The following is a 13,295-nucleotide window of genomic DNA, read 5'->3' as shown; positions in this document are numbered from 1 at the left end:
ACCATATGCCTGCCCAATTTTAGTCCTCTGCATTTTTTTTACTGTTCTTGCAACTGTTTTTTTTTTAATTGCTTTTATTTTTAAAATACATGACAGTGGAATGCATCATTCTCTGCATGTTTTAACTCCTTGAATCCTCAAAACAAGCATAGGAGGTAAGAGTTATTATTACCTACATTTGCACTTGAGGGAGGAAGGAGGCTGAGGAAATTGACATTGACTCACAGCTCTGAGCCTGGAGCCAGGGCTGTCAACCATCACCTATCTTCTTTCTCAAGAATTAGACTCTGTCAGATTTCAAGCTAACCAAACTTTACTGACTACTAATTATTAGCTTTTAGAAGCATATGATTGAGCCCCTGACATTCTCATGGTTTTCTGATTATTGACTTTTGTTTCTATTCATTTAGGACTTTTTATTTGTTTTAATTCATATGTCACTCCTGATGTTTGGAGTCCCATCTCCACAGCACTTCCCCTCTCCCTTGGTTTTTAGAGGAGGAGCATGACATTTCACAACTGCCTCCTTCAGTCCCTTCCTGCTGGGGCAGTACCACCATTGTACCATTAAAAACCCTTTTATGAGCCTGGCACATTAGGCATACCTGTGGGAGAATGAGACAAGAGGACTGCAAGTTCAAGGCTAGCCTTGGCAACTCAACAAGACCCTGAGTGATTTAGTGAGACCCTGTCTCAAAATAAAAATTATAAAGGACTGGGGATATAGCTTAGTGGTGGAATACTTTCTTAGCATGTGCAAGGCCCTGGTTTTAACACCCAGGACTGGGGGAAAAAAAAACAACTATTCCATGTGAATTAATTTTATTCCCACATAAATGGTGAGACATAATGTAGAGAATGGATTGTCACAAATCTAACTTTGTAGGAACTGAATCCCAGGGAGGTAGTGTGTCAGTTTGGAATGAGACCCCTGGGTTTCTAGATGTTGGAGTTCCACAGAGAAGCAAAAGAAGGTGACTCCCCCCCCTGCATATCCAGTGATCAGTTCCATTTGTATGTTCATTTATTTTTACTCTGCTAGGTAAGAATTTGCTAAGGAACTTCTCATTTAAAAGGAGCTGGACATCTGATCTCGGAAACCTTAGGTTAAGGATGTGGCCACAGGAGCAGAGTTAGGACTGAGATGGTTTCTTTTACTTACAGCCTCTCCCATCACACTAGAAAAGTTTCTTAGACAAAGCAGATACCCACTAAATGTGTTTGGTATCAGTAGCTGTTATCTAAACATAAATCCAAGTAACCCTGAGAAGAAAAACTTGAAATATAAAGTGTTTTCCCCTTGTGGCCCATGATTTGTTTTATTAACTGATTTTATTTTATTGTGATTCTTCTATGGGTATATCAAAGGAAAGTTGAATATTGCCAAATCAAAACCAAGTGATCATGGGGCCATTATTTTTTGGTGAGGTACACAACAGGGATTGAAGTTCCAAGTATAAAATTAATGCATATATACATTCCCATTTAGATTAAATTTTTCCTAATCATTCTTCCTCTTCCTTTGTTCTTATAGGCAATTTGAGCCCCAACCCAAATGTGTGTATGCGTCACTCTGGGCTATTTTCCTAAGTGCTTATTAGCATGTTTGTTTATAGAAATGTGAATGTAAGTGGCCAAAATCCAAGCATGATGGGAAAACAATCCATGTTGTCTGTACTTTTATCAGTTGGAGATGGTACTAGTTAGACTGTTGATTTGGAGGCCTCTGATTTTACACACTGGACCCTTGATCATATTTAACAAAAAATGTTTCTTTTGTAATATCCTTGAACTAAACAGACATTTTTGAGTCCTTTTTTTCTGTGAGATGAGAGAAAAATAATTTTTATGCACATCCCTGGGTCATTCTCAACTATTTGAAATGAGGGGAATACACACACATATATAATATACACCCATACATATAGAAACACATATGTAAATACACAGTGCATACTATGTATGTGTGTGTGTGTGTGTATGTGTATATATACACACTCACATATACATAGAGAGAGGGAGAGCAGTCACTGTGGAATGGCCTAAGTTTGTATCCTCAGTTCTACTAGGATTTCTTGTCTTGGTGTCACTTGCATAACCACTGCCCAAGTCTGTCTGTATGGACACCACATCTGATGCTTTTGCATTTCTTTTCTGGTAGCTATGACAGGAGATGTTGACTATTCATTTAAAATTATGCTAAATATCAATTAGGTTCAACATGTGGAGATTTTAATCACTTGTCTTTTATATAGAAAAGCATTTGTTGTACAAATTTAAAAATTGTGAATTAGGATAAATTAAAATTAAAGAGACATAAAATATTTTTGTTTAATTTTTTGATAATCACTTGCAAAGCATTTAAGAAAGTGTCTTTTAAAAATGAACTTAAAAATGGCATGAAGAGCTTTTCTCCCCTGTAGTGCTGTTGGGCCTGCAGGTCTGTGTGGATCCACGGACCCGGGCTCTGTTCCGCAGGATGGGGTTTCTTTTCTTTCTTTCTTTCTTTTTTTTTTTTTAGAGAGAGAGAGAATTTTAATATTTATTTTTTAGTTTTCGGCGGACACAACATCTTTGTTTGTATGTGGTGCTGAGGATCGAACCTGGGCCGCACGCATGCCAGGCGAGCGTGCTACCGCTTGAGCCACATCCCCAGCCCCAGGATGGGGTTTCTTAAAGTTGTCAAGAAGAGGGCACAACTGATTACTATGCACGGAAATGCATAGTGATCCAGGACAAAAATAAGTACAACACACCCAAATACAGGATGATAGTTTGTGTAACTAACAGAGATATCATTTGCCAGATTGCTTATGCCCGTATAGAAGGGGATATGATAGTCTGCGCAGCATATGCACATGAACCACCAAACTATGGTGTGAAAGTTGGCCTAACAAATTATGCTGCAGCATATTGTACTGGCCTGCTGCTGGCCTATAGGCTTCTCAATAGATTTGGTATGGACAAGATTTATGAAGGCCAAGTGGAAGTGACTGGAGATGAATACAGTGTGGAAAGTATTGATAGTCAACCTGGTGCCTTCACCTGCTATTTGGATGCAGGCCTTGATAGAACTACAACTGGAAATAAAATTTTTGGGGCCCTGAAGGGAGCTGTGGATGGAGGCTTGTCTGTCCCCCATAGTACCAAACGATTCCCTGATTATGATTCTGAAAGCAAGCAGTTCAATGCAGAAGTACATCAGAAGCTAATTAGCATAGCCATCACCTTATGCCATTTATAATTCTTTGATTCTTTCTTTGATGAGACAGTTGAGATCTACTCTCCTAGTAAATAGTAGGTAAACACTACAGTGTTGTTGTTATAGTCACCATATATTACATTATAGGAGCTTTTTAATTCTCCATATTTGAAACTTTGTACCCTTTGACCAACATCTCTCCATTTCTTCCTTGCCCAAGCCCAGACACAGCCATTCTACTCTGTACTTCTAAGGGTGTCTTGTTTACATCTATATAAGCACTTGAATTTTTCTGGAAGATAATAAATGTTCCTAAATCATACATACTGTATGTAAGCATATATTTATGTGCAACAATGTATTACCTAGAAAATAATTGTGTGGTAGATAGCAATAATACATGTTGTACACAAATCCTTGACTCTTCCTATTTGATGTCTGCTTCTCAGAAGGACTAAATTATCAAGTCTAGTGAATGACAATTACCCTAACTTAATTGGTGTGAACCACAGCCTCTTTGAATATACAGCTCCTATCCATTTCTCTGTAACTGTGTCTGTGTGTACCTCTCCTCCTCAACATTGTTTCACCAACCAAAAAGGAATGTCCCTCCTTTGGGAAACTGTTTCTGTATTACCTTGGTGGTATAGAAACAGGTACTTTAACCTCTGCAGAATTTGAACCTGCACATTCTGAGATAATGTTAAGAAAAATATCAACTGTAGATGATACTAAGGTAATTATGAGTTAGCTATAATTTGGTATCCCTATTATTACTGCTATATACTGCCCTGATAGTGTTGCAGTTTCTATAAGGAGGGAATTATGCATGGGTTAACTTATGAGGGTTTGCAAGAAGCTTTAAAAAAAGCCTGATATAATTTATATACCTACTACCTCTTCATAGGTAAAACAAAGTCTGAGCATTTTGGCAGTGGTTAATAGTGTGATGTGATCAGCATTAGATTAGATACATCTTCCTGTTTGAGAATGTACTAGCAAAATGTGAGAGCTCTTGGGGTATTGCTGTAGATGTGGGTTCAGCTGTTTTAGGATTTGGGGCAAGCATTTTATTATCAATACTGACTGAAACATTGCAGTGTGATTGCAGAGAGAAATGCACTGGCTTAATTTTACCAAAAGATGAGTGATCAATAAAATATGTGGGGAACAAACAAGGAGATCTTCCTAGATGTTGTCAATGTCAGTGGTGATACCAGGCTTCCAAGTTACTCAGTGTCTTCTTTGTTTTGCCTTCATTATTGAAGATCAGGTGGGAACAAGTAAAACTTTAAAAAGATAGTGGAATCCCAATTATACATTTCTCTTTTATTAGTTAGGTGCTTAACTATCACTGAAGTCTAGGGCATGCTAAAGATTTTCATTAGGGGGCTGGGGATGTGGCTCAAGGGGTAGCGCGCTCGCCTGGCATGCGTGCGGCCCGGGTTCGATCCTCAGCACCACATACCAACAAAGATGTTGTGTCCGCCGAGAACTAGAAAATAAATATTTAAAATTCTCTCTCTCTCTCTCTCTCTCTCTCTCTCTCTCTCTCTCTCTCCCTCCTCTCTCACTCTCTCTTTAAAAAAAAAAAAAGATTTTCATTATTTTGTCTTGTGTTAACCCTGTGAGCAGAGCCCATGTCCACTGAAAAATCCCAAGATCCGTAGAAAAGTAGAGAAGATCCCAAGAACACATTCCATGATCAGTAATGTAATGCATTGTTAGCAGGTGCTATGGTTTGGGTCGTGAATGTCCTCCCAAAGGCCCATATATGAAAGGCTTGGTCCCCAGGCTGGCAGTGTCAGGAGCCAAAAGAACATTATGAAAGTGGTCCCTAGTGAAGACCTTCTTGTCACTGCAGACATACTCTTGGAAGATTGCAGGACCCTGGTCTCTTCTTCTTCCTCTTTTGATTCTTGGCTTGATTACAGCAGCTTGCTCTGCCAGGCATTCCCCAGCATTGCCATCTGGCACACCCACTAGGACCCAAAGCGTGAGGTTCTCCTGTTTGTTAAGTTGGAAACCCCTAAACTGTGAGCTCAAGTGGATCTTTTCTCTTTATATGTTAATTATCTTCAGTGTTTTACTGTGGTGACGGAAAGATGACTAACACAGCAGGCTTAGTGAGGAATTAAAAAAAAAAGAAGTAAAGAAAGAGTAGCTATTCTTTGATGATTGTCCTATCATGACCCCACATCTTTTTTATACTGGCATTTGCCTGGAAAGAGCCTTCCTTCTCCCACTTGGGGCAGCTTACTCTGGCTGGCTTTTTGTGGCTTCTAACAGTAGTTCCTAAACAGGCCGCTGCCAATGGGAAATGCAACAGCATGTGCCTTACACTGTGCCAGAGGGGGAAATGCAGATGCTGCAGAGAAGTTTATTTTGCTGTTCTTTTTTCCAACAAACAAAATTCCACATCCTTACCATGAAATGAGACTTGGTGAACAATAAAAATACAAATACTCAGAACCTGGCTAGGTCTGCAGCCTGCCTGACAGTTGCCTTAATTGTCTCGCATGTCTAGAGTGATAACTTTGGGTCTTTAGATGCTTCTTGACCCAGTCTCTTCATTTACTAAACATAGAAATTGGGGCCCAGAGAAATTCATTTTTTCACTTTTTCAAGATTATAGATTATATGCCATACTTTCTATTGAAAATGACATGGTGTTCTGTTCATATCTCATTTTATAAGTGTATGCATAGTGTTCTCCATCAACAAATGATTTTGCTGTAATGGCATGTGGTAGGTTGAAATTCAAAGGTAGACACTAATAATAATAACATCTTATGTGAACTGAGCATTTGGGTTATGTCAGGCCTGGAAAGAGATCAAGCACATATGAGATTGCCTTAAGAGAGCAGAAGTCCTTCCAGGTGAGATAGTAGAAGCCCTCATGTATGAATGAGCAGACCCCCATAATTTTGTTCAATGTGATTTACTAAGTGAAATGACCACCCTGTGAATGTCCATGGGAATGAGCCTGTGCAGAACAGAAAGCTTTTATATTGGCCTTGCAGAAGAGAGCTGTTGATGCTGATGAGTGATAGGGATATCTAGATGCATCTCATAGCATCTTCCTGTGCTGAAAATATTGAGGTAAATCATGGAAAATCCCAAGATCCTAGAACTATTGCAAGAAGGAGAGTCCTTGAAGGGTCCTAATGTAAATACTGATTTAGAAGGACCCGTACTTGTGGGGTCATGATGGGTGCCACTGCTGGGCTTTCCCATGGATCTGGGGTCAGAGCTGAGATCTGAAGGCGGCCATTTAGAACCTGAAAGCTGTCACTTAGAGCTGACACACCTTCACCTCAGTAAGGCACAGATACCAAATCATTCTTTAAATTGACCTTGCAGAAGAGAGCTATTGATGACAACAGACAAATGGACAACACGGTAGGTCCCAGTAACTCTGAGATTTAGGATAGAGACAGTAGTGGATTGACCAATGTCTTTATGTGCCCTTGAATGACCATGATCTAGTTCTATTCCTCCTGGAGTTTTGTCATATGAAATATAGGTTAGGGCTTAGTTGCAGAAGGTACCCAAGACCTCTGCCATCTTTGAACAACTTAACCAATTCAGAAAGCTCAGTGACTAGCACTAGGTTACCCAGAAATGTGTGGTGGAGTTGAATTATTTTGTTAAGTTGGGCAAGTACATTTTTCTAGGCCTCCATTGCCTCATCTGTAAGAGAGTTGGGCTGAATAAAGGATATCACCCAACTCTTACCTGTGTTTCTCTCTGAATAGGAACATGGTGGAAGAACTTCGGAGAAAGCTCTCATGGGGCTGTACTTCTCAGAGGCACAATACAGTGACCAACTTTTCCTTGTAGATGCAGGACGGCTGCTAGTGATTTTTGTCAGTGAGTCCCTATTCATGATACTGAGCATAGGTTTCTTGACCAGTTCTTCATCTGAAGATAGAATATGACAATTTACATCATCTGGACACATTGCTCTCCTAGTGTTCTCTGAACTTGTACCCACCTTCCCCATCAGAGGAAACGTAGGCAGGTGGTTTCATCTCTAGAGAGGTACTGTACTGTGTAGAAATGTATTGGACTTCTTTTTTATGCACCTTTTCTTGAATCAATTTCCAAAGTGACAGAATAAATTTCCATGATTGACAGATCCATCAATTGTAAAGGCATCATATTATTTTTTAATGAAATCTTTCTTTTTTTTGGGGGGGGGGAGGTGGACATGGGCATAGCAGGTGTGCTTTGGATATATGTTTATCTGAATTCGTAAAATAAACATGTTTCTTTGTCATCAAGCCACTTGTTTTCCTGTAAACATTCCTTACATAGCTCAAAGGTGTATTACTTGGTGTGGAAATTTTCAAAAATTGGAAAGCAGACATAATTTAGCAAAATAAATAGAAACCAATGGACATTATATGATACAAGGTCAGTGTTGTTGTTTGTATGTGGCTTAATCAAACCAAACCATCAAGTTGAATTACTGCAAGTTCATTTGCCTGAACTTTAGAGGGTGGATTAGGAGCTGCCCGTGGTCACTGTGCGTGAGTGCAGATAGATGAAAGGGGCTCCAGCAAGTTGGAGGAGCATGTTTTCAGGTAGTCGGATTTAAGGATAGTTCAAAAATTCTTTAAAAATTTGTCCACAGTTAAAATTAATTTCCTCAGTTTTAATTTGCCGTTCAAACTACAGAGCAGCTATTTGTTGTTCCAAGGTGGTAGTCTCTTAAATTCTTTGATCTGTTTGTTCATCCTTGAAAGCTAAGGACAAATTATGTGATCTCAAAATTCTCTTATAGGTAGTATTTTTTTTGAAATTTGTGAAAGTAATGTGTTGTGGAAATGGTGTGTCTTACTTGGGATCTTTTAAATAATCTCACTATAAAGGGCAATCATTTAAATTGTGATTTTTTTTCAGAATAATAGTTTGAGAGATTATTTTCAATCTTCTCCTTTTCTGTAATTGAAGGAAGAGATTTCTTTTCTTATATTTTAACCATGCAAGACCCCGAATCTATCACACTGATCACTAGCCTACATGATCTGTTCATGCACATCATTTTTCTTTATGTCAAAAACCATGAAAATAAATGAGAGTATGGCATCATAATCTATGAGTTCCTAAGTCTCACAGTCTTCTACCTATTTTCTTTTACACTGGTAAATCCTTCTGTGGGTGGAGTAGGTAATCACAGAAAATAAATGCCAAGCTCGCTTATGTAATTTTTCATGAAAATGTTGAAATACAAATTGCCCAGTGAAAATGTGATTAAAAGAGGAAAAAAACAAACTATGGATTTCAAGGGGGTTGTAGGAATGCTCATAGCCTCCTTTAGCCAACAGAGAGATTGAGATGACCTCTTTAAGTCTTTTTTTTCCTAATGCCATTGAATATAAAATGGACATTAGTTCTGCTAGTTCAGTTTGTTCTGATTATTGCTAGTTTTGAGATATTTTATAACCTTGCTCTTCACAGTCTTTGAGCCAGAGTTCTTTTCCCTGGCCCTTGGAGTTCTTGATTTCTGGTTGTATCTGCTGCATTTCAGGCCTGTGTACACAAAACAGCCATGTGGCTGTCAGATTTGTCCCTTGCTACATGGTATGGAAGATGAGCCAGCCATTAGGTCCCCTCAGCAGGGTCAGAGTTCTGTGGGGACTTCTTAGGGGATTTCTGGCAATATTGTTTTGATATTTTAATTTTGTTCATGGAGAAGCCATACCATTGCATTTGTTCATTTAGCAGCACAAATTCTACACAGCTATTTTGTGTCTTCAGTAATTTGGAATGTTTCTATATAGAGAGAAACTCATCATTTTACCAAGTTCACATAGAGGGGTGGTCATATGACTTGATGTTCTAGACAAGAGTTAAGGCAACTTCAGGTCTCCTTTATACCACTGAAATGTAGGCCCTTTACATCATGTAAACATTTTTACTTTTATGATGTAAGATGAATTGGGGGGAAAGTGAGAGAAATCATAAGTTTTTTCTTCTGTAAACATTTTGGAATGCATTTTAAATTTTTCTAGTTTCCTTCATTAAAAAACAGGTATTATAACAGAAATCTGTCAGAATTTGTCAGCCGACATTTGTGTCCCCATGGTTATTACCCAGAATAGATATATTAGATGTCAAACGTCTCATGTGTTTTAGTGTTGACCACTGAATGAGTTGCTGATAGCTTATGGGTCAGTTTTAGTCAAAAATATTTATTTTAGGGGCTGGGGATGTGGCTCAAGCGGTAGCACGCTCGCCTGGCATGCGTGCGGCCCGGGTTCGATCCTCAGCACCACATACCAACAAAGATGTTGTGTCCGCCGAGAACTAAAAAATAAATATTAAAAATTCTCTCTCTCTCTCTCTCTCTCTCTCTCTCTCTCTCTCTCTCTCTCTCTCCCTCTATCACTCTCTCTTTAAAAAAAAAAAAATATTTATTTTAGGGCTGGGGCTGTAGCTCAGTGGTGGAACACTTTCCTAGTATGCACAAGACCCTGAGTTTAATTCAGGACCTGAAAAGAATTATTTTATATTATGTTTCATGATCATATAGGCTTTTTGTTTCTCAAATGTGTCTGTTATACATACATTTGATTATCTCAGGAAAAAGATATTCAATTTAGAAAGGACTATGCTTATCAAAAAGATAAATATTCGTAACTTGTGGTATTATATCACAAAAATTCAGAAATGGACCCTTTGGCAATGTTGACTAAATTGTCAAACAGATTTCACCAAAGATAATTACTGCAAAAATATGGTAATGTAAATTTCAATAAATTTCAAATTTTAATATTGATATCTTAAGAATTCTAGATATGTTGATCTTAATCTCAAAGATATCTGATGATTGAAAACCTTAATTCAGATAAGAGATGCCTCTGATGTTCAGACTCATTTCAGCCTAGTCATGTTCTGTTTCCTCCCTTCCAGGCCCTTTCTGCCCATAAGAACACGCATGTACTTAGTGCAGCACAATGGCTGCCACCTGGCCAGAATCAAAAGCTCTCATGGAGAAAACCCCCAGCCTGTGATTTTCAAGTACATGGTCAGCATGGACCAACTCCAGGCACTAATTGACTAGAGGGACCACTGCCAACAGGAGCTGGCTTTCCACCGCAGGAAGTCAAGGCCTTCAGCTCACCTTGGTAAGTCATCAGCCATTGCAGACTTTAGTTCCCAGGAGCTTGCACCAAGCAGCTGCATATTCATGAGACTCCTGTACCCTCAGCACCAAGGTCACAGCCTGGAAAGTACAGAAATGCTTTTCCCTGGGGACAAAGAGCCAGGGCAATTGTTGCTTCTCTTTGCTGAAAGCTGTGAAGGGTCTGAAGTCTCTTCCCAGCCTCATTTGGGCAACTGAGCAATAAAGACCTCCTGATGAGGCTCTTGGAATGTAGTGTCCATACACTATGAGGGGCAGTGTTGCCTGACTCGTGTTTTATCTCAGAAAAGATTGCTAACAGCATGGCTTAGTTTTTTGAAGGTGCTTATTCCATGAGATTCTCTTTCAGACTGAGTACAATTAGTGCCTTGGATAATCGCTAATTAGAGAACAGAGTTGGTGTCGTACAGTTCTTTCAGGACTCCAGGTAATTCTGTGGATGGCTATTTATTTATTTTTAGTCTACCCTGTACAATTCTGTTATGAGTTTTGTATTTTCTTCCTTTGAAGCCATTAGATTTGTGACTATGTCCAACGCTGCTGCCTTGATGAACCTCTTTGGTTTTCTGGAGGCTGATCTGAGTTCTCGGAGGTCATATGTCAAGTCTGTCACTCAGCAGCTGGGGTATCCTAGGATCTTTCTGAATCTTCAGAGGTAAGACACCCATCTCTCTAAGATTTATTAATGCAGCATCTGTAAAGCATGTGAAGTAAATGCGCCTTATTCATAGCTCTGCAGTGTATTGAAATTATAATTAGTGCTGGGAAACTTAGTACTTATTGTTAGGCAATTTCTACCACATAGATCACTGACTTAAGATTGTATTTTCCCAGAACAATGAGAAAGTTGGCTCCTGGAGAGTAAATCAGTGCTATAGCACAAAGTTAGGTCATTTAACCAGAGAAAATGAGGCAAATTGAGTAGTTTTTTTTTTTTCTTCTGACTATTATTTAACCAATAACAGTCAGAAAGAAAAAAAAAAATCACCCAGTGACTCAGGGAGTCAAACTTCTGTATCCCCCAACATGTAGTCTATTCCAGAAGCGAAACATTGCCCAGATCGGTAAAGGATTCTTGCACGAAGGGTCATTGTGTTCCTAGTGATTTGCAAGTGTTTGTTTAACAGATTGTCACTCTTTCTATATAAATATTTAAAACAACAAGAGCGACACAATCAAGTATGTTGTTGAGCTTAGGAGAAAAACAGAATTTTAAATTTGTTAAACACTTTTTAAAGAAAATAAAGGAAGTACATCATACATACTCAAAATATATGAATTTCTTACATGCGACCTCTGGAGAATTTTTAGTAGACACTTAATTCAAACAAATTCGGTTGCAGGCCCATGTATCTCCAGAAGCTCTAAACTGGAGATAAGAGAGGCAGCAAGTGTAGCCTAAAATTCCTTAAAATCCTTGCACTAATTGGCTTTTTATCATCAATAGATGCAAATAGGTGTGCAGAGCGTGGATGCTACCCTTGTGCAGAAGGAGTAATGCCAACCAAAGCCTTCAACTGGAGCCTTCCTGAGGATGCTGCAGAGAGAGCACCTCAGGATGACTGTGATACAGGGAGCAAATAGCATCAGGGTAGATGGGCAGATGACATTCAAGATACAGTTCCATTTTATTTACAGGAATTTTTATGAAAACAAATTCTCAGGAAGTACAGGAAAACCAATACCTTGAAAAATTACCAGAGGAGACTCAGGAGCAGCAAGACCAGAGCCATAGGTTAGCAATTTTTTCTTTTTTTTCTTTTTTTTTTTTTTTTTTTTTTTTTTTGGTTTTGCAGATGTCCTGGGGAGAAAAGGTTGGGCACCAAGAAGGTGAATCTTTATAGTACCAAATAAAGAGCCAAGCCACGCCCTAGAGGAAAAAGAATAAGCACGGATCTCTAAGCAATCTTTAACACACAATAGGAAATGTCAGTGTTATAAAGACAGTTTCTGTCTTCCAGAGTCTTCCAGGTCTCTGTATTAGAGTTTCAGGGACACAACTATGGGTGGCTGAGGAGGAAGTGTGACAATGTTGACACAGTGGAGAAGTATTTAGTCACAGCATTGTGAATGCTAGGGTTACTGAGGACTGTACCTGTGGCTGAAGAGAATCTACCCAGGGCCAACATACTTGAGGAAGTAGAGCAGTATTCCTTGTTCATTGATACCTTTCCTATTCCTCTTCATTTCAGCCTCTGATTCCTTTTGATGTCTTTTTAAATCATCCCTATACAAATCCTGTTGGTGAAATAAATCTTGAATGGAGCCAAAAGTATTGTGTACCTTTAAAAATATCCATTTGTGGGAGACCAACCTTGCATGTGACCGAGTCACTCCCCAGCTGGGTGATGGAGGCTTCAGGCAGCAGATATCCCTAGATGCCCCACCCTTCTTGGGTTCAAAGGACGGTGTCCTGCATGGGTGTGTCTTGCTGTAGCCCCAGGGGTGGAGCTATGCTGCCTGTCCCTTTGTAATATCACCCCTTGCCCTGTTTGGGATAGAATGTTCCATGGAAACACCTTTTGTGTGTCCCCTTATCTTACTGTGCCCTTGGGTATGGCCTACTTAATGTCAGTCAACCTGCTGACAGCAGACATCATGAAGCTAGACGCAGCCCCCTGAAACCTGACCCCTTGCCTCATTTGAATAGCTTCTCCTCAATAAAAGAGGTCAGCTCGGGGGGCCTGGTGCTCTCTCTCTTGTCTGTCTCTCTTTCTGCAGACCCTTAAGGTCAGAGGAGCCGTCACAGCCACCTCAAAGAAAAAGGTATTTCTGTCTCTTGTGTATTTCTGTCTCTCGAGTAGCCCAGTTAGCCCAGTTCCCCTGGAGTAACCCCTGAGCATTTTAGTTGCGAACAGAAACCCAGCATTCATTAATTCTTAATTTATAACTGAAATTATAAACTCCAATATAAACACAAAACTGTTCATTTATATGTAA

At 39.3% G+C, this 13,295-nt stretch overlaps 1 protein-coding gene across 1 annotated transcript in view; it reads left to right on the top strand.

The window, feature by feature from the left end:
• Nucleotides 1-3,244, top strand: part of LOC308631766 (large ribosomal subunit protein uL18-like) — a gene marked incomplete at both ends in the record, with an annotated part of 59,657 nt that extends 56,413 nt beyond the window's left edge. Inside the window, one exon of the mRNA XM_081263232.1 lies at nucleotides 2,680-3,244. Coding sequence (XP_081119358.1) covers nucleotides 2,680-3,244 — 565 coding nt within the window. The remainder of the gene's footprint in view (nucleotides 1-2,679) is intronic.
• Nucleotides 3,245-13,295: the final 10,051 nt, after the last annotated feature.

This window comes from Spermophilus citellus (genome assembly GCF_964194105.1).
Source record: "Spermophilus citellus genome assembly, chromosome: 12".
NCBI classification, from domain to species: Eukaryota; Metazoa; Chordata; class Mammalia; order Rodentia; family Sciuridae; genus Spermophilus; species Spermophilus citellus.
The sequence above is the reverse complement of the archived record's forward strand: the minus strand, read 5'-3'. Positions and strand labels throughout refer to the sequence as shown.